This window comes from Ixodes scapularis, unplaced genomic scaffold, assembly GCF_016920785.2.
Source record: "Ixodes scapularis isolate PalLabHiFi unplaced genomic scaffold, ASM1692078v2 ptg000460l_1___fragment_1__unscaffolded, whole genome shotgun sequence".
Lineage (NCBI taxonomy): Eukaryota > Metazoa > Arthropoda > Arachnida > Ixodida > Ixodidae > Ixodes > Ixodes scapularis.
In genome coordinates this window covers 1,740,866-1,766,338 of record NW_024609981.1, presented here as the reverse complement: position 1 = coordinate 1,766,338, position 25,473 = coordinate 1,740,866, and the positions used below count along the sequence as shown (strand labels likewise).

Below are 25,473 nucleotides of genomic sequence, written 5' to 3'. Positions count from 1 at the left end.
CATCCCAAGAACTAGAACGCGGAGAACGGACGAGCGCGCACACAGCTGGTGCAGCTCGGGTTACGTTCAAGGTTGTTTTCGCCCTACGATCCAAAAATAACATCCGCTGGCTTCGGAGAACGTGCTTCTCGGGGGATTGGCGCTCGTGAGAACACTGAACACTTGAGGCTCGGAGCGGCTCGGAGCCAGACGCACGGCGCGCCCTTTTTTTCATGTGTTTTCTGGCAAATATAGTATTGCCCACTGGCGTACCACCTTGCTTTTGAGTGGGGTGGGGGGGGGAAGGGGGGTCAAACCAGACTTTACCCTCTCCCTGGGTCGCATATTTTTACTAATGATGGGCCGAACTTTTGCCGAATCCAAAATTCGGCTCAGCGTTGGCCGAACTTTTCCAAAGATTTGGCAATGATTCGGCAAAAATACACTGTTACCAGACTTAATATCGATACTTATTTTTTTCTGTCGAAAAAGTTTTTTTCCTTAACATAAATACAACGTGTAGTGCCTATTGACACAGTTATGACTAAATAAGGTGATATTCTACAAGGCAATTGTATTGAAGTCGCTTTTCTGTGTTTACTGGCAACTTTAGTGTTTGCTTGCAGAACGTATGTGACAACGAGGTTGGGTAGCCGGCGCAGTCACGAATCACGCTACAAGAGTTTTGATTTTGAGGCTTCATCAGCGCACGCCTGCATGTGTGTTTACATTGTGAAAATAAAGGCAATCACTGCGTTCTTACTTTCTCTGGGAGTCACCGTTTCATGCGCGAAAACGAATGCAACGGTTGCTGAGCCTTCACCAGAAGAGGTAACAATATTGTAAATGTGCATGTTTTTCGATTTGAGTCACTTGACGTCAGCTTTGCATGAAAGTTTGTGTTCCATATTCGCAACGTGCCGTTTCTAATTTTTAAAATTCCGGGTTCTATTGTTAGGACACACATCGACGTTTAGGAAGATGGTGAGAGTTAGGAATGTCGTATGTGCAACGTCGAGGGCATGATAGTTCTGTGTTTAGTTTTGTGCAGATACATGAAAATCGAAAAATAACGCGAACCAAAAAGCAATATTAATTTGTTTTGGCACAAAACTACTTGTAAGCCGAAAACAGGATTTTTATAATAATAATAATTTTATTTGCACATACTGGAAGGTGCCCATGTGGTGGTGTGCGGGGCTAGGCAGATAGGTGAAAACCCTTACGCAGAGCACCTGCCAGCCAGACTTGTACGTAGTTCAGCTACTTTACTCAAGTTACTGTAGTTTAACTACTTTTCTGGGTAGTTTAGTAACTTTCAATTACATTTCTATCTTGGTAATTAGTAGTTTAATTTAACTACTTTTTCGAGTGACTTCTACCCAAATTACAAATTACTTTCGAATTTTAGTGATTGTTTTCCCTATCAACAGAGATAAGATGTTCGAAGATCAGCTGATATTTGCAGAGGGGGAAGCATGCGGCGTAGAAGAGGGGTGGTGAGGAAGAAAGCAATTCGGATAGTCCAAAACCCCTAAAATTTTAACTATCCCCCCACTGCAACAACACTGCTATGAGGAGCGGGGAGCGAACAGCCACGACGTTAGAGAGACCGAGTAACTGTGGGATTAGTGCCGAAGACTGGCGTTTCTCTGTATCCCGAAGCTCAAAGAGACTTGGCGCATTTGAAGAACGGGATTGTCCCCGCTTCTCCCCAATGCAGGAATTCTTTCCCACTACAAGAGGTATACACACTACATCCTCACTCAAAAGAGGTAACAACGTGCAGCACCCGCTATGAAGTTGATCTGGTGCTCCTGTATAGCTTGTGCTGTCTTTCGAAACGTCATCTGGTCATTTCTCTGAGTGAAGAAATGGCGGCTATAAGACCGATACAAATAAGTGCCTTTTAAGCACTTATTTGTAGCGTATTAGTTGCCGCAATTTAAAAAAAAAAAACTGATGCACCTCTGATTTTGCCGCCCTTTCCGACAAAAACTGATGCACCACCGATTTCCCCTAAGCAATGCAGACCGGCCAGAAAAAAAAGAAAAAAAAAAAAGAAAACGTTGTATAGGGACTGAAAGGGGCATTCTGAAAGAGTGTGTTAAAAAGTACTTCTAGTTTACGTTGGGAGTACATTGTATTCATACCAGATCACTTCAAGTACATTGCACCTGTTGTACTTACTACTTTACTTGAAGTACATAATCTCTCATTAACTTTGTACTTCCAAGTAGTTTTAAACATACTTTACTCAACACTGTAAGCAATCAAACACTGTCTGCAAAATCAAGCTCAGGCAGTGCTAAACCTCAAAGGTGCAATGATACATCCGCAGTACATCCTTCACAAAAAAAAAAAGGACACAACAATTAGGCATGCAGAAGCAGAACCAGCTATTAAGGCGTTTCTGTGAAAACACAAGCTGCTTTATATTCGGCTAGCAGAATTTCGCCAACGCATCAAAACCTATGTAAGTATACTTCCTTGTTTGCACAGAAAAAAATAAAAGCAACTTCGAAAGTAATTTGCTCCTTTTTTACGGTAATTAGTAAATGACTGAATTACTTTCCATTTCAGTAATTTCTACTCTACTAAAATTACTTTTGAGGCTAAAGGGGTATTCACACGAGGGAGAAATCCCGGGGATTTCTCCCCGGCACGCGCATCCCGCGACGAAAATGTCAGGCTTTGCGACGTGCAAAAGCCTCGCGTTTTCGTCTCGTGATGCTCTCGTGCCGGGGAGAAATCTCCGGGATTTCTTCCTCGTGTGAATACCCCTTAATACTCAATAACTTAACTTAATTACTTTTTTGAGTAGCTTGTACGCGTCTGCTGCCAGCCCGCCACAACATATGAAAAAACAAAACAGACACATAAATGTGCAGAATATACAACCTACAGAAACTACGTAAAAAGGAAAGAAAAGAAGGGAGAAAACATGTATCACATGACGATGATGCCAGCAACATCCCATACATTTTGGCAAGCTCTCGTGACTCTCCCCCTTTGACGGCAGTGGGCTCCGCACACTGAGCGTAATTGTGCAGTTGTCAGTCAATGTTTCAACTACCTTATTGCATCAATGGAAAGGTCAAATGAAAATTACGTTATCCAGAATGCACCGCATCATTTGTCACTTGCGCAGTGGACTGCGTAAATTAGAGGTCGATCTTCTGTTCTTGAGGCAGAAAATATTGAATAGAACCACACTCGCAAAAGCTCACAAACGCACAGTTACAGTGTCGACTCCACACCTCGCCGTAACCGCTGGTTGTACAAAACTGTACGATGGTAACCGCGCGACTGCGCGGCGTCCATTTGCGATCCATGGCCCCATCGCTTTCGTGCGCGTGCGCAGACATTTGCCAAATCTTTGCCAAACTTCTTTCGAAATTTCGGCATGTGCGGAACTTTGCCGAATCTGAAGTTCGGCAGATTCGGTCCATCACTAACTTTTACGGCGTGTGTGTGTGTAGGTGTTGTAAAAGAGGGGGGGGGGGGAGAAGTGGGCCAGTTGGTGTATGCGCACCGGGCGCTTTGATCACTGGCTCCTTTTACGGCGCAGGCGATAGACCCCCTAGCAACGACGCTCACGCCGGATTGGGTGCTTGCCAACACGCGGGAAGTTAAATTTCGAATTCGGACGGTGCATGTATCACTCGAAGCGCGCTAACCCACGCTCGCGCGTGCGTTCACGCCGCTTCGCAGCGACAGTGTGCGGCTGATAATTACAAAACTATTAACCCACTTAGCCCCCCCTTCCCCCTTCCCCCCCGTACACGCCGCTTTGTGGCGTCCAGTCGGCAACCTAAGCCCCTCTGTCCCCCATGCGCTTTCGTAGCGTAGAGTCAGATACGATTTAGTTCAGCGATGTTTCGTCAACAACATTCTTTTTTTTTTCAGTGTTAATCGTAAAAAAAGAAATGTCGTAAATATCGCCAAATGCCTTGACAAAACATAATGTTAGAGGAAAATAAATAAATGAAATAAGCTCACATCATGGATAGAACCCGGGTCTGATACGTTTGAGGCAGACATCGTACCACTAAGTTATGCTGCCTCTTCGGAAACTCGCAATGTATCCGCTGCCTATGTTGACGGCGGCAGCGGCTATCTCCACGAACCAGCCAATCCGGCGTGAGCGCCGTTGCTAAGGTATGTATCGCCTGCGCGTTAAAAATATGCCCGCGCGGGTCAAGGGGCGGTGCCCTTGGTATTCCTTGGGCGCCGCCGGCCAGTGTTTGCCCTGCCCAGTGGCGGCCGTTTCAAGGGGGGGGGGGGGGGGGAGGGGCACAACACATGCCTTGCCCCTCCACTCTGAAAACTGGGGGGTAAGTGCCCCCGTTGCCCCCCCCCCCTCCCCGGTTGGTACGCCCATGGTATTGCCTGAATTTATGTTTACTGACAACATAACGTTCAACATGACAGTTATTTATTGTGTCTGACACTGTAGCGACGACAAAGGTACCTACTGCATCCCACGTAAGGGGGGAACAATCCTCGATGGCGTGAGAAATGGCGGTGTGGAGGCAATAGCAGACAATAGATGCACAACCCAGAGAAACCGATACTGCTTGTTGACAGTCTCCTGCACAGAGAATTCACCTGAACCGCTAGGGGCACTGCTATTTTGCATATTGCCGATTAATTTGGTTCACTTTTTGACGAGGATTGTCCAGCTAGGTCCAAATGACGACCCTAATGTATAAACTTTTTATAGCGACCAACGTTCTTCTGTGTTCCCAACTACCCTGCCTTGCGCAGTCGACAAAGACACAAAATGACTCGAGCGAGCTGTAAGACACTGACTTCGTGCATAGGAAGATTTAGGGGAAAAGTCAATCAAGATGGTCTCCGGCCAAATTTCGAGCCGGACGCATATACATGAAACTGCCCTATACAAAAACATGTGGAATAATCTATAAATAACCATTCAGACAGCTAGACCACTTAGCCACATTCTTAGGAAGCACTTCCAGTTAGAGCTTAACAAAATATAATCAAAGTTCTTTCTACACCTGCCTCGTCAGAGTGCTAAGCGTCGTCTTTATGAGAAGCATCTTTAAACACCTGATTTGCTTTAAACGGGCCCTCTAATGACATTTAAGCTGCTGACCTATTATGTTATTATTTTATTAGTGGTCTGGTGGTGACACAGCGCGTTGAAATCGATTAACCAGTGACATTAACCTGTAGGCCTTTTGTGATGGGCAGTCAACAAGAGCCGTCAATGTTTTTTATCAAGGCTAAATAATGTGCATCGCTCCGTGAACCATCGTTTTTCTTTTTAGAAGGTGAACTATCTCTTAAATGTTCAAAAAAAGACATGCCCGCCTACCAGTGGCAGAACCAGCCAAGGCAGCCAGCGCGCATATGCACTAGCACTGCAATAGTCATATACAAGATAAAAAAAACAGTGCAAGGGGGAGAAGGGCGAAAACTAGGAAAGCTGAAGTAAAGAAAACCGACCTTCTATCCGGAACGGCCTTTCTCGTGCGCGTCCTTTTTCCCCTTGCACTACTTTTCTTAGGTTGTATCTGACTATAGTGCGCTGAGCTTGAACCCCAGAGTATGTCCAAGAGGCTTATTTCTGTAATTTGAATCTAATGCATGTCATGTGCTGTTCTCACCGTTCGGTATTGTGCCTCCATGTTTGTGTGTTGGTGTGCACTACATCTGTGTGCTCGATTGGGCGAGTCTGTACGTGGACGGCTCTGCGCGCCAGCTCGAGAAGCTTTGTAGGCCTAACAAGACGAACTCACTTTCATGGGGTGTCAGCCAAAGCTTGAAGCTCGGCGACGAACCATATGTAGAGTTTATTAGAATTGAGGACGACCTTGTGTATGGGCTGTGTATGATCATGAGCTAGTCGCATCTCGCTGGCATCTATTCCCGCTCTAAACAACAAATGTATATCTGCCAAGTTCGGAGAAACAAAATCCGGAAGACTTTCTAAGATGGGAGGAGGAGTAGGAGGAAGAGGACGGTTTAAAACTATTAACAGTACATTTACAAGAAGATAACGTCATTACATTTGTATTGCACTGCTCATTTTTAGCGAGATGCAGCTGGGCTTCGCTATCTTTGCTGCCGTCTGTCACCAATCTTATCTGGAGCATCAGCATCCTGGTTTATTAGGTCCTGCTCAACTGAATCCCCACTGGTGCTGGCTTCCTCGGAGTTCAGCTCTGCTAAGGTAACTGCTGTCGGCATGTCTTTCTGTAGTTGATTCCATGAGGAAAAAAGAACCCTAAAATTACAAGCTCAGCACCGGAACTAAAATAGACACGACTATGTTTTATCTTGTTATGACAGCATAAAAAAGTAGACAGTTATGAATGAGCCAAAATTTAAAACTTGGTTGTCACACAGTATCTGCTGATTCCACGAATTGCGACTCTCTATGTTCCTTACAAACGAGAGCACTAACTGCGAGGTCTGCGAGTGGCCATACTTTCCCGCGGCTTCAGGGGCTGTCTCAGCTTTGGGGGCTTGTCCAGTGGTGGTAAAGGCGGATACTGGGACGGCATGGATCCTGGGGCGAGTGTCCTTTTTCCAGCTTACGAGAAAAAAAATCAATCACGACGGAGCGTAAGCATGCGTCGATCTCGGCCGTCTTATTGCCAGCTTTTCTCAGTTCGCTCGAGTGGCTTTAGGGCTGCCACTGCCCGGGAAAACTAACGAGTTAAGCAGTTAAGATGCACGCATGCGTGACATCACTCTCTGCGGAAACCTTTCGTGTCTGTCGCCTACGAGCTAAATTCAGAGCGCGTCGATCTCTGACGTGCGCGAACAAGCCTTCCCTTCCCCCTTTTTGTAGAGGTTCACTAAAGTAACTTCAGAGCACTTACCGAAAATCTTCGCTCCAGCCTCATACAGAAAGTCTTCATCTCGAAAGTGCTTGTTGCACACTGTTGAACTCTTAGAGTTTAATTTGTCCATTCATAGTTTCACAAGGCACTTCGTGCGCAGCTGCTTCTCCTTGGGGTAGATGTGGAAGCTGATGTTTGGGTCGGTCGCGTAACTGCGGCATTCCGGCGGCGAACAGTACTTTACAATTGCTCCCTGAGCTCGACAGTTGCCGAAGCCGATCTACGCATGTACTGATCAGGCTTCAAACACAAAAAAGCGAAAGTACTGACCGAACGGTTTCCGAATACTCCGACCAAAGCAAGGCGGAATGGCTGGCCTTAGCACGGGATCGCCCATCCTACATCACGATCGAGTGATCTAAGCGCTGCAATCGGTTTTGCTCGGGACCAGTAGGTATACACCTTTTGACGGCATTCTTGAAGTTCTACAAGCTGATTAAGCTGTATTTCAAGAACAAAATTTTTTTTTCAGGAAAATATAAATTCCTAGGTTTCCTAGGTTTAAAAAAAAACGCAATTCAACTAGTGCAGAAAATACAGATAGAGTTCTGGGTTCCTAGACATATGGACATTGATGGCAATGAAGGAGCTGACTGCGCAGCTTCTACATGTGTAGAAAGGACAATAGACCATAACAGCATCCCTGCTACTGATTACCAAGCACCACTGAAGGCAAATAAAATACAACATGGCAGGCACAAAGGGATTTCCCATTTAAAATTAAGCTATTGAATTAAACCAGTCCTAAGTTAGTGCCTGACACCGAGAACATTATTAGGAGGTATTTTATGATGGTTGCAAATAGGACATGCCCACATTACCCATATTTACCTCCTGCATAGGGAAACTGAACAGACTTGTGACTTTTGCTCTGATCATTAGTGTAGTAACCAGCGATAGATGGAATGGTCAAGCGTCTGGCTTCAGTGTCAAGAGAACACGAAGACACACATGCAGCAGGTACAAATTTTTGTGACCCTGCCGGACTATATGCAGACGTTTTCCGCCGACTGGGAAAGGTCAAGGGATTTGTGTACAACATAAAGGTGAAGCCAGGTTCACAAGGCGTCGTTCGCCCAGCCAGGAAGGTGCCTGTAGCACTGCAAGAAAAGGTCAAGTGCCAACTTCAAAGAAGGGAGAACCAGGGAGTTCTGACAAAAGTAAAAGAACCGGCAGAATGGTCCAGTTTCATGGTAGTTGTCGCAAAGAAGGACAAAGTGCGCATCTGCATGGACCCAGTTGACTTGAATCAAGCCCTGAGGAGAGAACACTACCCGATGACGACAATGAATGACATTGCCGTTCGAATCGCGGGAGCAAAAGTGTTCTCTGCGCTAGACGCATCCTCAAGATTCTGGCAGATCAAACTTGATGAAGAGAGGTGAAAGTTGTGCACAGGTACAGGTTTAAGAGAATTCCCTTCGGAATGAGCACAGCACCTGAAGGTTTTCAGCGTGTCGTGGAACAAAGTACTAGATGGACTCACCGGAACAGCAGTCGTGATGGACGACATATTGGTGTGGAGAAAGACCCGCTAGGAACATGACGAGAGTCTTCGACACTTTCTCCAACGCTGCCAAGAGGTGAATCTACGGCTTAACCCAAAGAAGATCCAATTTGCCAAGACAGAAGTCCACTACCTCGGACAAGTGCTGACTGGAGATGGAGTTGCTGTTGACCAAGAGAGAATCAAAGCCATACTGGAGGTCAATGAACCAAAAGATCGCAAGGAACTTCGAACATTTCTGGGAATGATCACCTACTTGTCAAGCTTCGTACCACGACTTTCCGAGCGTGCGGCACCATTACGAGAACTGCTTAAGAAAGAGATCGCATAGGTATGGACTGAAGATCAACAAAGAAGTTTCGAAGACCTGCGAGACGCTTTGACGAAGGCACCAGTGCTGGCTTACCACACTGCAGAAAAGCCGATTATGCTGTCAGTCCACGCAAGCCAATCTGAAGTAGGGGCCGTTATCACCCAAGAGGGAAGACCAATAGCGTACTCATCGAGATCTTTGACAGCCGCACAAATGAAATATGCGCAGATTGAGAAAGAGATGCTGGCCATTGTTCATGGTTGCAGCAAGTTCCACCATTACATATTCGGCCAGCCAAACGTAACAGTAGAATCCGATCACAGGCCGTTACAGGCTATTTTCATGAAACCGTTGCATCAGTGCCCGATGAGACTGCAGCCGATAAAGATGGCTCTCTAAAGATACTTATTGGAAGTAAAATTCATACCTGGAAAAGACTTGCAGCTAGCCGACGCAATGTCGCGCTTTCCCACGAAGGAAACAATGCAAGAAGAAGAAGAGGAATTTCAAGTCAACGCACTGCAGCACATATCGGTCAAGAGACACAACTGCAGCCGATGTCCAGATGCGTCTACTGCGCGAGTATGCACAGACGTCATGACCCGAGCAGAAAGAGCAAGTTCCTTAACTCGGAAGGCCATTCTGGTCCTACAGAGAGGAGATCCACGAGGAAGACGGCCTTGTGCTGTAGTCAAACATGGTAATAATACCAACGGCCATCAGATCCAAGATTCTCAACTTGCTCGACACGGCACACGCGGGAAAAGACAAAATTAAGAAAAGAGCTTGAGAAATTTTTTATTCTGGCCCGGAATCAACGCTGCCATTGACCGCGAACATGACGAATGCAGCAAATGCGAGAAGTACAAATCAGGAAACGTCAAGATGCCACTCCTGAGCCACCCCTTAGCAAAAAGAGGCTATGTTTAGATGAATTTTGAATGCATTTAATACATGTATTAAGTTTGTATTTATTCTAATTTTTTTTTGTCCGCATTCAGAATTTATTTTAATCTGTATAAATTTTATTTTGAGTAGAAATTGCAAATGCATTAGAAGTATGTTTAAAATGTATGTTACATATATTTTATTTGTGTTCGCGTAAGTTTTTAAATGCATTTTTATTTTGTTTTAACTATGCTTGCAGGCACATGCAAAATATGTTTTAATCACATTTTTATTGTGTACACAGTTAAATGAAATAAATATTTTAATTGTGTTTCAAATGTAATAACAATATTAACATATTTAAATTGTGTTTTAGATGTAATAGCAGTAATAACTAAAATATATTTTTATCATGTTTTAGATGTAATAGCAGTAACACACGAAATAAATTTTAATTAAATTCGAAATGTGTTAACAATAATATTTAGAACGCATTCTAAATATCTTTTAAGTGTATCTCGAGCACAGGTGTAAAATATATTTCGAATGTGTTACTAGAGAGCATTAATAATGCACTTTAATAGTACAAAATGAATTTCGTTGATGTTCCTTGAAGCTAGTAGTTGACAAGCACTTTTTGCTTTTCATTTACCAGCTTCAAAATTTTTAGTCATTGCCCAATTCACTAAAGCTTTCACTTCTTAAGGCAAACAAGGGACCCCTCCAAGCGCTAGAATCACAACATTACACAGATTCATAATTGCAATCTTGATTTTATTCAGTGTACTGAACAATTATGCAATACCACTGCAACAGCACTGAAGAATGAATGTTTGTTCAGCTACCTCCATTCTTCTTCAGCGCTGTTGCCGCATTATTACACTTGCGTCTCAGGAAACCCCTGACGTCCGACTCTGACAGGTTCGAAAACTTCGTCAGGACGTGGACTGAAACAAAGAAAACAAGCAAAAAATGTGAAAGATAAAAGCTTTTGTTCCTAAAATCAATGTAATCAATCACTTGAAAAATATGTTACGTTTTCCTCTTGCCTCTACAATGAAAACATAAAAAAGGATATGCAAATCATATGACCAACAGTGCCTTCTGCTTACATATTATTTCATATTCTCACAATCTTATATAGAGGGTCAGTGATGGTGATGGCCAACATTTAATAATGAATGTGAGCATAAAATAAATAAAAGAAAGCATATGCTTGAACAACCCATCTTCCGAGTAGACACCCCTTTTACGTTTGGGATACATCAATCCTTACAGTCGAGTTGTTCTTGAAAGTTTCATCAAGCATAACATTAATCGACAAAGCTACAAGCCACTTGCTGGGCACAAGCACCCTTACCAATGATGTCGTCCACGGTATTTTTGTCCATGGCTTCTTTGCCCGCCGTGGACCCCCTCAGGCAACACCGTCCCAAAGTCTCGTTGCCAAAAACCATTTCAGCAAGCTCTTGCGTATACACCGAAGGAGCCGTGCTATTAAGCCGCACCATCCGGATGGCTGGGAACATGGTGGTGCCGAACTTTAGCTGCAGTAGAAAGGAGACAAACAAAAACAAGTCATACGAATCCACTTCAAAATTCTCAATAAAAATGGTCTTAATCCTATATTGCCAGTCAGCAACAAGCCTGTAAATGGAATTATAAGCTAGGTTTCCCATAAATATGTCCTGTGAATGTCAAATCCATATGGTTATCAGAACAACACTAAAAGCTATGCCATGTGATCCGCACGTCCCAAAGCAAGCAGACACCAGGGCCCGTTTGCTCGAAGCACTAACTGCGGCTAAAGTTAGCCGCAGTACCTAGGAGAGGGATTTTGAAATCACGTGACTGGCTCCGTAGGGATGCGGGGAAACATGGCGGTGCCCCGGTCAGTGAGCGCCGCTCGCTTTAAAACTAATACGTCATTGTAGCTGCAATATCGGGCGCGTTAGTCGGCAACGAATGGTGCAGGAGGCTTTTGCTGGGCCTTACCTCATTTAAATCGCAAAGCATGAGCAATCACCTCGCCACATTTTTTAGATAGTCTTTCGATTCTGGTCATTCCTAAGCCCAAATGAACGCGATAATTGTCGGCATGGCAACGTGTTTGGAAAGTGGATTGCCTTGACTCAATCGGCCGGGTATTCATAGCACACAAGAGGAGGCAGCGTCTCAATAGACCTTTTTCTAAGTTTCCCAAGCACCGAGGTGTATGCTACAAGTGTTCTTACACGCTTTGCACGTGCTGGCGTCTGCAGTAGTAATTGTTCTAAAGCAAAAAGTCTAAAACAAATTTTGCCTTGCACGCACGTTCGTCAAAGCCTTATGATTATTTACTTCGAACCTTTTTTAAGAGGAAGTCCAGCGCACGCGGATCGTAGACTTATACTTCCAGCGTTCTCCTCGATGCTTGGGTAATTTAGAAAAAGGTCTATTGGGACGCTGTCTGCTTTTGTGTGCTATCAATTCCCAGCCGATTGAATCAAGGCAATCCGCTTTCCAAAGGCGTTGCCATGCCGACAATTATCGCGTTCATTTAGGCTTAGGAATGGCCAGAATCGAAAGACTATCTAAAAAATGTTGCGAAATGATTGCTCATGCTTTGCTATTTATGTGAGGTAAGACAAAGCGAAAGCATCCTGCACCATCCGTCGCTGACTAACGCGCCCGATATTGCAGCTACAACGACATATTAGTTCCAAAGCGAGCGGCGCTCACTGACCGGGGCACCGCTATGTTTCCCCGCATCCCCACCGAGCCAGTCACGTGATTTCAAAATCTCTGTCCTAGGTACTGCGGCTAACTTTCGCCGCGGTTAGCGCTTCGAGGAAACGGGCCCAGTACTTTATTACTTGATGTACACATCTACCTAGTACAGCTAGAGATTAATAAATCAAATTATGTAAGCCATTATTTAATAGCTCACTCGGGCTGCTGTACTAAGGTTTGCCACCCTTCCTAGGCAAAAAAACCGGCAGCATGGGAGAGGGTCGCACGTCATTAAAGGGGTAGTACAACAATTTTAATGTTGAAAAAAGTGGCAGTTGCATTTTTTTATATTGTTTATCCAAGCACAAGTGACCAAAAACGTGTCACCTTACCCCGAATAACTGTCATTCCGTTGCGTAATCGCGAAGAAAAGAAGTATTTGCCCATCTGCAGCCGCATGTGACGGTTACGGGAACTCAAATGAGAGCATCTCTGGTGGATACGCGGAAGTCAACAAAACCTGTCCCCCTCCGCTGCTACACTCGCCGTCAGCCCCGTGGCGAACCGTCCTTTGTGTCGATCGCTCACCGCGACCTTCGACGACTCTAATCCTTTAAAAGGCGGCAATCGCGGAAGAAGCGGCTCGAGTCTCTCAAGAGAGGACCCAAGGGGAAATCACATGATCCCCCAGAGTATGTCACTCAAAAGGCGATGTGGAGACTTGAGAAGCACTTTGACCTTCGATTTTTTTTTTTAAATAAAAACTAGCGCTCGCAAGAAAATATGGTTTTCTGTTCTTCAATCCACAGGTGACACAGATTAATTTCCGCAGTCAATTGGCCGAAATAAGAAAATCAAGTAGTTCCAAAGGAGCGACGTCAGGGTGCTTGTCACCCTTCTCTGCTTCAGTTACCACCAACTAATCATATGTGGAGAGTTGCTTGTGACCTCACACCTTTAGCCTTTGTACAGAGTTGTCTCATAGCCTGACTGCACTTGCAGTGAAAGGGACTTTTTCCTTTGGCATGCGATTTTCAGTCGGAAGTCCAAATGAGTCAAAATAAAAACCATCGGTCTCAACGCACTGGGTTTGTCTTCTGACATATTTAGGCTGAAGGGGAGGAGGGAACTTTTTGCACCGTTTCAACAGAAAAAAAAATGCAGCAAACGAGCCGACAATGGTGTCCATTTACGCACTACTACAGCCAGTGTGCCACCCGAACTATACGGCGAGCAAGTTAGTCAGCTCTTCGTGCGCCTCATGGTTTTGTTTAACCCAGACGAGCTGACGGACTATTATTTACCCCTTGTTTCGACCAATCACGGCACGTGCTTTTCGGCCTCGTCATCGCGCGTTCTGTGTGCGTCCTTTATGTTGCCCGCTGATTGGCGTTACTTTTTTGTATTTACTTCGTTACGATGGCTCCTCTTAACGTTGGTATGCGCAGAAGACACGTTTTGGTACAGTTGCATGCCGTATAGACGCTTCGACCAGTGGCACCTAGTGTCTCACAGCTACGCTGCATGGGGTGCACGCATGCGTTAAGATCAGCACCCCAGACTTCCCAACCCCTCAGGGGGCACCTGTGAAAGCAGGTGTTTGGAGAGTAGCGTCTCCACGGACCCCGAGCTCCGCAGGGGGCGCCTGCACCTTAGGTGCTAGGTGCTTGGTGAGTAGCGTCACCACGGACCCCAGCCGCGTGGGCCACCATACCCGCACGCAGGGGGCACCTACTTTTGTAGGTGCTTGGTGAGTGGCGTCACTACGAACCCCGAGCCATGTGGGTTCGCCCACTCACGTCTGGCTGTGCGTGGCGTACCCGTGTCCGGGGAAAAGGGGACCCTGGTGGTTGAGCTGAGCCCGGGGTATGTTTGGACCCTTCGGGGCCCCCCGGGCGAGGCAATACACTGCTTCGACCCCTGCTTCTCGTAGACGGGTGTCCTGGCTTGGCCCGACCAGGATGATTCAGTCAGTCGCCTCTTCTACCCTCTTCTTCCTTCTTTCACTTTTCCTTCCACCTCTTTCTCTTTTCTTCTGCACTCTCTTCCTTCCTTTTTCACCTTCTTAGGCGGCAAGGGCTAACCTTGAGTGGTAACAGGTCCTGTCCCTGCATCCACACTCGGTTATAGTGCCCGGGCAGCACTGGTAGAGTAATTGTGTCAGCCAAGCCTTTCTTGCTATGGCACATTACCTACCCCCTCGTTGGGCTCCGTGGTGGGCGGTGCACCCGGGCACTGAAATTCCTTCCCATCTTTATGGGTTCTCGTACTAAACCAACTGATCGGGCAATGAAAAGGACCCGCACCGAAGTCCTTGACATTCCGACTAAGACTCCTGATATTTTTAAATTCTCAGTTTTTTGTTTTGCACGCCGAGGGTGAAAAGCCACTGGCTAAACTTTCTCCATTTCTAGTATCTAATGTGCTTGAAAGTATTATTGGTGCGAACTTTAGCGCCAAAAAGATGGCATCAGGCGACCTCCTTGTTGAGGTGAATACAAAGAAACAAAGTGAATCACTCCTAGCCCTGAACTCTGTCTCAGACTATAAGGTCAGTGTGACCCCTCACCGCAAGTTGAACACCGTCCAAGGGGTCATCTCTGAAGATGACTTGCTCGACTTGACAGATACAGAGCTAGTTGAGGGTCTCTCCGGACAGGGAGTGGTTGCAGGACGACGCATCACCATCCGTCGCGACGGCATAGAACGTAAAACCAGGCATGTCATACTGACCTTTGACTCCACTACTCTACCCACTAATGTTAAGGCAGGCTACCTTCAGTGCCGTGTCCGGCCTTATGTGCCGAACGCTCAGCGCTGCTTTAAGTGCCAAAGGTTCGGCCATGGGTCGCGCAACTCTCGGGGCAGCGAGACATGTGCCAAGTGCTCTAGTAAGGAGCACGTCGCTGATGTGTGTGAGAACGAAGCTAGATGCACAAACTGTAAAGGAAAACACCCAGCATACTCCCGATCTTGCCCGTTATGGAAGCAAGAAAAAGAAATTCTCACCTTGAAGGTTAATGAAAACATTTCCTACATTGATGCCAAAAAGCGTTTTGCCTTTGTTTCCAAAGGCTCGTATGCCCAGGTCGTACATAGGGGACCGGTACGGCCAATGGTTTCGACTGGAACACAGACGTCTACGGACGATCTGCGCCTCCCGTCGAGGTCTCCTGCGCCCTCGGGAGCGGTGCCAGTGACACCGCTTTCGAATCGTAAGGTGGATGCTGCCTCCTCAGCATCCACCTCAGGGCAGGGGCTGACCCCCCCTGCTCCACCTGGCCCTTCGGCCCCTAAGGGCCGAGGCCTACCCCCTCGCACCTCTGCTCCCCAGAGGAAGCCCGGGGAGTCGCCGAAGCAGACGACCTCCAAGGGTCAGCTGCCGGCGGCAACAGACGAGCCCATGGACGTAAGTGGGCCCAGGGCCGAGGCGGACGCTCCCCTCTCAGGATCGGAGTCGTCTCTTTCTGTTGCCAGTGACCCCACTTGGAAACAAAGATCCTCCTAAAAAGCAGAGTAACCCACGTGTAAAAATAGATTTTAAAACTTAACGGATCTCCCTTTTAGGTCACTTTTATATATATATATATATATATATATATATATATATATATATATATATATATATATATATATTTTTTTTTTTTTTTTTTCGTTTAAATGGCAAAAAACTATAGTGTTATGCAGTGGAATTGCCGTGGTCTTTTCCCTAATATTGATGACATAAATTTTTTTCTTGATGAGCTTCGACCTGTCACTATATGCCTACAGGAGACTCATCTCAAGGACACACAAACAAACGTTCTACGTCGTCATCAGGTTTTTAGAAAGGACCGTGCATCCCATAGCAACTCCTCTGGTGGAGTAGCTGTGGTTGTGCAGAGTGGTATTGCCTGTACTTCTGTTCCTCTCAAAACCCCTCTAGAAGCAGTGGCAGTTCGTATTCTTCTTGACCGCCTTATTACGCTTGTTTCACTTTACTTGCCACCAAATATTCCACTGCATTTACATGACCTGCATGGACTTGTAGCGCAGCTTCCGCAACCTTTTTTAATCTTGGGGGATTTTAACGCCCACCACCCCATGTGGGGTAGTGCTCGCCAAGACTCCCGTGGTGGTGTCATTGAAATATTTTTATTGTCATCCGGCCTTTGCCTTTTAAATGGACATGATCCTGCATTTTTTAGTGCAGCTCATAATACTTTCACTTCCATCAATTTGTCTCTTTCATCCCCAACTTTACTTCCCTGTTTTTCTTGGAAGGTTTTAGCTAATCCTTTTGGGAGTGACCATTTTCCTGTCTTTTTAGAAAGTACTGTAGCACCTCCATCACTTTCAACACGTATCCCCAGGTGGAAATTAGACAAAGCTGACTGGGCTCTTTTTGCATTGGAAGCAGTGCTTGACCCAGCCGAACTTTTAGCTATGACTCCGGAAAATGCCACCTTGTATGTTACGGACCGTATCATAAATGCTGCTTCAGCCTCTATTCCACAAACATCTGAAAATCTTCCTAAGCGCTGCAAGCCTTGGTGGACCAAAGACTGTTCTGTTACGCTTAAACGTCAGAACAGGGCCTGGGGCACTTTCTGCCGCTACCCAACGGTCTGGAACAAGATAGAGTTTAAAAAATGTAAAGCAAAGGCTCGTTGGACAAGGAAACGAGCTAAGAAAAGCTCATGGATGAAATATGTTTCCAAGGTGAACAGTTTTGTCACTACTAAAGAGGTGTGGGACCGAATTAGAAAAATTCGGGGTAACTACCTCTCTTTTAGAACGCCTCTTTTTCCCTCGGCTTCGCCAACCTTGAAAGGCCAGGCAAATGTTCTTGCGGAACATTTTTGTGAAGTGTCTAGCTCATCTAATTATTCGGCAAAATTTAAGAAGTTCAAAGCTGTAGCAGAAAAGCAGCCAATTGCTATGTCAGGATCAGACACTCTTGTATACAACCAGCCTTTCACAATGTGCGAACTCGAGGTGGCCCTTGGGTCAAAAAAGCAGTCGGCACCTGGTCCTGACAAAATCCACTATGAAATGATGCGGCACTTGTCTCCTGAATCTTTAGGCCATTTGTTAACCTTTTTTACTCATTTGTGGATGGCTTCTGCCTTTCCTCAGTGCTGGAAGCGGGCACATATAATTCCTCTCCTAAAACCCGGTAAAGACTCTACTCTACCAGCAAGTTATCGTCCCATTGCAATGACCAGTTGCATTGGGAAAACTTATGAAAAACTAATAAATAGACGATTAGTACACTTTTTAGAGACTGAGGGAATTTTAGATCCCAATCAGTGTGGGTTTAGAATGGGGCGATCAACATTGGATCATCTTGTTCGCCTGGAAACTTTCATACGTGAAGCTTTTGTTCATCGACAGCACTGCGTTTCAGTATTTTTTGACCCAGAGAAAGCTTATGATACTACCTGGCGTTACGGGATTCTAAAGGACTTATACACACATGGTGTCCGTGGCCGCATCTTGCGTTGCATAAGGGAGTTTTTGACTAACCGAACTTTTCAGGTTAGGTTTGGTTCCACACTTTCGGATATTTTTCCTCAGGAGAATGGCGTCCCTCAGGGGGCTGTATTGAGCGTCACTTTGTTTGTGGTGAAGATAAACAGCCTTGCTGCAGTGATACTTCCATCAGTTTTATATTCATTATATGTAGATGATGTGCAGATTTCCTTTTCGTCCTGCAATCTCTCAAGTTGCGAGCGCCAGCTTCAAATCTCAATAAACAAAATGAGCAATTGGGCCGATGAAAATGGTTCTAAGTTTTCATCTGAAAAAACTGTGTGTGTGCCCTTTTCACTACGTCGTGGTCTGGTGCTTGATCCTTGTTTGCAGCTCTATAGCGCTGCGATACCTGTAAAATACGAGCACAAATTTTTAGGGGTTATTTTTGACAAGAAAATTACCTTTCTGGCTCACGTCAAGGAGCTGAAGCAGAAATGCTTGCGGTCGTCTAACATTCTCATAGTGCTTTCACACACATCATGGGGGTCTGACAGGCGATGTCTCATCCGATTGTACAACTCACTGGTCCGTTCCCGTCCGGACTATGGTGCAATTGTGTACGGATCAGCACGGCAATCTGTCTTGAAAATGCTGGATCCGGTCCATCACCCTGGCCTTCGACTTGCCACAGGAGCATTTCGGACATCGCCTGTTTTGAGCCTGTATGCAGATACACATCAAATGTCACTAGAGAAGCGCAGACATTATCTTAGCTTGTGTTATGGGTACAAAGTGAAATCTGATCCTATGCAGCCATCAAACAATTCGGCTCACACCTCCATGTTTTTGCGGCTTTTTGGAAACAAACCTAGCATAATACGCCCATTAAGCTTCCGGCTTCAGAGCATTTCTTCCTCCCTGCAGCTGGATCTTCCTGAAAGTAACTTGATTAAGGAAACACAAACTGTTGTCCCTTGGAAGGCAGTAAGATTGTCCCCGCAGGGGGCGCCTGCGCCTTAGGTGCTAGGTGCTTGGTGAGTAGCGACACCACGGACCCCAGCCACATTGGCTACATTACAGACCCCGAGTAAAAAGTGGGTAAGACCCACCCACGCCTGGCTGTGCGTGGCGAGCCCGTGTCCAGGGAAAAGGGCATCCTGGTGGTTGAGCCGAGCCCGGGGTAGGTTTGGACCCTTCGGGGCCCCCCGGGCGAGGCAACACACCACTTTGGCCCCTGCTTCCTGTAGACGGGTGTCCTGGTAAGGCCCGGCCAGGATGATCCAGTCAGTCGCCTTTTCTCCTACTATCCCCTCTCTTCTTTTACTGATCAATCTCTCTCTTTTCTTCACTCCACCTTCCTTACGCCCTTTTCATCTCCTTTGGCGGCAAGGGCCAACCTTGTGTGGTAATGAATTATCTAAATTCTAACCACGCTTGGGTATAGCACCCGGGCAAGTGCTAATGGCTCAACGGTTCCAGCAAAGCCCTATTTGTTATGGGCTGTTGACCATTCCCTTTGTTGGACTCGGTGGTGGATGGGACACCATGGGTGCTGAATCTTTTTTCCCTATCGTATGGGTTCCAAAGCAAAATCTTTTATAGATCGGCCCTTGAAAAGGGGTCGGACCGAAGAAACATAAAAAAAAGCAAGCCCTACAATGCCAGTTATTACCTTTCCAAAGTTTCTGGTAATGCACTCGGAGAACGACAACCAACCACTCTCAAAGCTTTCACCTTTTTTAGTTGCAAAGACCCTAGAGAACGTGATAGGAAAGGACTTCAAAGCGAAAAAACTTCCCTCTGGCGACCTCCTTGTAGAAGTCACTACTGCGAAGCAGAGTACGGCACTTCTGGCTCTCAACGAAGTAAGAGAATACAAAGTATCTGTGACCCCACACCGTTCACTCAACAGCACGCAGGGCGTCATCTCCGAAGATGACCTTCTCGAAATTCCCACCGACGAGATCGTTGAGGGACTTTCAGGTCAGGGTGTCGTTTCTGTGCGACGTATTACCGTCCGGCGTGATGGTGAAGAGCGACCCACAAAACATTTAGTATTAACCTTCGACTCGACTACGCTTCCTCAAACAGTCAAGTCCGGATATTTAAACTGTAGGGTTCGGCCCTACATCCCAAATCCAAGCCGTTGCTTCCGTTGCCAACGCCTTGGACACGGAACAGCCTCTTGCAGGGGAAAGGCTACCTGTGCCAAGTGTGCAAGTACTGACCACCCCACCGATCACTGTGGTAACAACACTACTATTTGTGTCAACTGTCAGGGACCCCACCCGGCATACTCTCGCAGCTGTCCTGTGTGGAAAAGAGAGAAGGAAATTCTTTCCCTGAAAATCAAAGACAATATTTCCTACACAGAAGCAAGAAAACGACACTCATTTTTATCTCGAGGTTCGTTCGCCGAGGCCGCGCGCAGGAGACCTGCGCGGTCATCGGTGTCAGCAGGAACACAGACGTCGACGGACGACCTGTGTGTCCTCCCCAAGTCCCCCTCAACCTCACCTGGAGTGGTACAAGCCACTCCCCTCACTAACCAAAGGGAGGATCCTGGTCCGCCAGGGTCCACCCAAGCGCAGAGGTGTGGACCCCCTGCGCCCGCTAAAACCCAGCTGCCGCGAGGCCGGGGAATTCCCCCTCGCACCTCCGAAGGCGCCCGGAAACTCGGTGAGCCGTCGGGGTCGCAGGTTCGTAAGGATCAGCCTACGGCAACCCCCGGTGAACCAATGGACGAGAGTGGGTCGAAGTCCGACGAGGACAGACTCCACTCAAGTTCAGAGTCGCTACTTTCGGCCTCCGGTGGTACCACTGGCAGGCCGAAAGATACGGCTAAAAAGAAAAATTCTCCCCGCGTCAAAATAGATTTTAAGGTCTAGTGAAACATATACTTTTAAGATATATATATATATATTTTTTTTTCCTGTTTGTGAGATGGCAAAAACAGTTCTCCAGTGGAACTGCAGAGGCTTACTCCGGAACTATGACGACGGTTAGTCTCTACTAGATCTTCATCACCCACTAGCGTTTTGCCTTCAGGAAACTCATTTGAACAATAATCATACTAACATCCTAACGCGCTTCCAGGTTTTTTGTAGGGACCGTGTCCATTCATCCCACACCTCTGGCGGTGTAGCTATAATTGTTGCAAGGTCTACCCCTTGTGTCGAGGTACCACTTAATACCACATTAGAGGCTGTGGCAGTTCGCATCCTATCTGATCGACTGATAACTGTTTGTTCTGTGTATATTCCTCCAAGCTACACCTTATCTCGCAGAGAGCTAGAATCTCTTTATGACGAACTCCCCCAACCAGCTCTAATCCTAGGAGATTTCAATGCTCATAACCCTATGTGGGGCAGTGGACGACGTGACACACGTGGCTCGATGATTGAGTGTTTTCTTTCTTCTACTGCTTTATGCCTGTTAAACAAACTAGAGCCTACATATTTCAGCGCTCCAACTCGTTCGTTCACATCCATTGATCTGTCACTAAGTGACCCAACATTATTCCCCCTTTTTTCATGGGCTGTTGATCCCAACCCATATGGAAGCGACCATTTTCCCATAATTTTAAACCGCATCAATCCACCCGCTACACTATCCACACGAACACCCCGTTGGAAGTTCGAAGAGGCAAACTGGGGTACTTTTAGTGGGGCCACTCAGCTCGCTTGCACATCATTTGACAATCTGTCTGTCAATCAAATCACCAGTCTGCTTAGTAGTCATATTCTTCATGCTGCAATGATAGCTATCCCCATGACTTCGTCTCACCTACCCCGTCGTCCTAAACCCTGGTGGAATGCCGACTGTGAAAAATCGAAAAGAAAGCAAAACAGAGCCTGGGGGATTTTTTGACGTTACCCAACGCAAACTAACCTAATCAAATTTAAACAAATGAAGGCTCGTGCGAGATACATACGCCGCCAGTCTAAACGTAAAAGTTTCCAAGGATATGCATCCTCAATTAACAGCACTGCCACTAGCCAAGAAGTGTGAGACAAAATTCATAAAGTCAATGGGAACTACCGTGCTTTTTCAGTACCGCTTCTTTCTGCAAATGGACTTTGCCCCGAGAGCCTTGAACAGCAGGCAGATCTCCTTGGGGAACACTTTCAACGTGTTTCTAGTTCTGAGCACTCTTCAGCTGCTTTTCTGAAACACAAGACTCAGGCAGTGCGGCAGTCTGTTCGAACATCCGGTGGTGCTCGAGAAGCTTACAACTCGCACCTTACGCTGAGTGAGCTAGAACGGGTGCTGCATGAAGTTAAACCTACGGCTGCCGGACCAGATGGAATTCATTATTACATGCTTACACATCTCCACCCCTCTACAGTTGACATGGTCCTGTATTTCTTTAATCGCATTTGGCACGAGAGCACATTTCCATCCTCATGGAGAGTGGCCACTGTTATCCCTTTGCTAAAGCCTGGAAAAGATGCACCATGCGCGACCAGTTATCGCCCAATAGCGCTAACAAGCTGTCTTAGTAAGACTCTGGAGAGAATGCTTAACAAACGACTCACGTATTTTTTGGAAAAAGAAAATATCCTTGACAAATACCAGTGTGGGTTTCGTTCGTCACGGTCTACAATGGATCATTTAGTTCGTCTGGAGACTACTATTCGTGAGGCTTTTGTAAATAAGCAGCACTGCCTGTCTGTTTTCTTCGACTTGGAAAAGGCGTACGACACGGCATGGCGTCATGGCATCCTGCAAGACCTGTATAGTTTTGGCATTCGTGGTAGAATGCTACCATTCGTCAAGAGCTATCTGGGGATGCGTACCTTCCGTGTTAAATTGGGCACTACTTACTCTAGAGAGTTCTGCCAGGAAAATGGCGTTCCTCAGGGAGGCGTTTTGAGTGTGACCCTTTTTATAGTTAAAATGAACTCAATAGCTCGGGCCATTCCACCATCTGTACAGTATTCACTCTATGTTGACGACCTTCAGATATCCGTCTCATCCTGCAACCTTGCTTTGTGCGAACGTAGGGTCCAACTAGCAATTAACAATTTGCTCAAGTGGGCAGACCAGAACGGCTTCAGCTTTTCACCTGAAAAAACAGTGTCTGTTTGTTTTTCTCGCCTACGGGGAACTTCAGTGAAGCCCTCGTTGACCATGCGATCCGCTTCAATTCCAACGAAACCTGAAGATAAATTCCTAGGGCTTATTTTTGACAGTAAATTGACTTTTCTTTCGCATATCAGATATCTCAAAGTAAAATGCCAAAAAGCACTAAGGATCCTTAAGGTGCTTTCCCACACCTCCTGGGGCTCTGATCGCCTCTGCCTCCTCCGAATTTACAGATCGGTGATTCGCTCGCGCCTTGATTATGGTAGTAGTGTTTATGGATCGGCAAGGCCTTCAGCCCTACGAATGCTTGACCCTATTCATCACCAGGGACTGCGGCTGTCTACTGGTGCATTTCGCACGTCGCCTATCCCCAGCCTTTACGCAGAGTCAAATGAATGGTCTCTGGAGAAGCGAAGGTTTGCTTTAGGGTTTATGTATTCGCTTAGAATTCGTTCGGTTCCCTTGCACCCTTCCCGAGAAGCTGTTGAAGAAATGAGATATAAACGTACTTTTGACAACAAGCCCACTGTAATACCACCTTTTAGTATGAGAAATGCATCCAAAGCAGATTCAATTGGACTGAGTAGTACAATGCCCGTCACTCCTTTTCCACAAACTATAGCTCCGTGGGACCACTGCCTCATTTCCTGTGACCTTTCACTAACAAAAATTAAAAAGAAAGAAACTCCACCAGAATACATAAAACAGGAATTTTTTGAGCTTCAGAGTAGATATTCTGGACACAACTCATACTACAAGGATGGTACTAAGACAGAATCGTTTGTTGGATGTGCTATGGTCGGCCCCTATGTTCGCTGTGTAAAACGGATTGCGTGTACAGCCACTATTTTAACAGCAGAGTTATGCGGTCTCCGTCTTGCAGTTAATCATATTGTAAGAACAAAGAGCAAGCAGTCAGTCGTGTACACTGATTCACTGAGTTCTCTGCGCTCACTCTTATCATTAAAGACTTCGAAAAACCCAATAATCATGGAGTTACAGAATAAAATTATTGATGCTTCAAAAAGGAATATTAAAATAATTTTATGTTGGGTTCCTAGCCATGTTGGTATACCCGGAAATGAAGAAGCGGACCTTGCTGCAAGTTCTGCTGGTGAGCAAGAAGTGGACCTGCATGACATTCCATACAAAGACTATAGCACACTTTTAAAGCATTGTATTAGAAGGAAGAGGCAACAAGAATGGGATGAAGAAGTTAATAACAAGCTCCATTCGGTAAAACCATTGATCAGTGAGTGGGAGAGTGCTCGACACCGTGAACGTTTCTATGAGGTTGTCTTGTGTCGACTGAGGATAGGTCATACACACCTTACTCATGGCCACCTCCTGCGCAGGGAAGAGGCCCCAGAGTGTGAGAACTGTTTTAGTCCTCTAACAGTTTTACACATTTTACTTGAATGCCCAGCGTATGACCAAGAACGTCGAAAACATTTTTCTCAATTATATAACGAGCATACGCCTTTACACCTTAGTATTCTACTTGGCAACGACCCACTTGTACCACACAGTTGTGTTTTTAAATTTTTGAGTGCTATCGGTCTTTTACACCGGCTATAATTTTATATTCAACTTCATCTCCATCACTATTTACAAGTCATATACATAGTTTTAATCCACCACAGCTACTAAAGCTCTTTCTCCTCTGAAACCTTCTCTGCAATAGTCTGTATCTGGCACATCATAGCCTAAGATGCTTTTGCGCCATAAAACCCTAATCAATCTAATCAGTAAGATTGTCATGTGACTGGTCGCTTACAAAATATAACAAAAGGTCAGTTAACCATCAGCTTCTCCTCAAGGAATTTTTTGCATTACAAGAGAAATATCAAGACTATGTACAATTTTTTACTGACGGGGCCAAAAGCCCGTCTTTCGTAGGTTCTGCAGTATATTCGGAACACTTTAGTAGAGCGAAACGTGTTGACTGTATTGCAAGTATTTTCACTGCTGAGCTTTATGCTGTGCTCATGGCGCTTGAACACATCATAGAAGACCGTGTGAGGAAGGCTATTTTGTTCGTAGATTCCCAGAGTGCTCTACTGGCTTTATGTTCTCTTACCGTTACGAAGAATCGCCTCGTTCAACAAGCGCGTGTCCAAATGAATAGCGCTCTCCTACTTGGCCTTGATATACAACTATGCTGGGTGCCAAGCCATGTAGGTATTCCAGGTAATGAGGCAGCAGATAGATTGGCTGCCTCTGTTAATGGTGGCCTAAAAGCATCGGTCGGCCTAACTTATGAGGATTTTAAACCAGTTATTAAAAAAATCAATTTATGAACCTTGGGGGTTGGAATGGAATCAAGAAACAGACAATAAACTACACAATATCAAACCTTGTTTAGGATTATGGGAGAGTTCCCACCAAAGGAACCGGTTCCACGAGGTCTTGATGTGCCGCTTGCGTATTGGTCACACTCGTTTAACGCATCTATATTTACTTTGTAATGATAATACCCCGCGCTGTGAGCATTGTGGCAAAACGTTGACTGTCCTACATATTTTGTGGCACTCTAGGTACTTGGATCAAAAACGACAAGTATGTTTTTCCACTATTTTCAAATCCCATCTTCCATTTCACCCGAAATTTTTGCTAGGAAATGAACCTCTTGTACCTTTCATTAAAGTTTT

The 25,473-nt window shown here is 45.8% G+C and overlaps 1 protein-coding gene across 1 annotated transcript in view; it reads right to left on the bottom strand.

Annotated features, from left to right (window-relative positions):
• Positions 1–10,402: 10,402 nt before the first annotated feature.
• LOC120842549 overlaps positions 10,403–25,473 on the bottom strand; it is a 36,041-nt gene continuing 20,970 nt past the window's right edge. The window contains exons 4-5 of the mRNA XM_042287812.1: positions 10,926–11,112; positions 10,403–10,512 (exon numbers count right to left, since the gene is read on the bottom strand). Coding sequence (XP_042143746.1) covers positions 10,403–10,512; positions 10,926–11,112 — 297 coding nt within the window. The remainder of the gene's footprint in view (positions 10,513–10,925; positions 11,113–25,473) is intronic.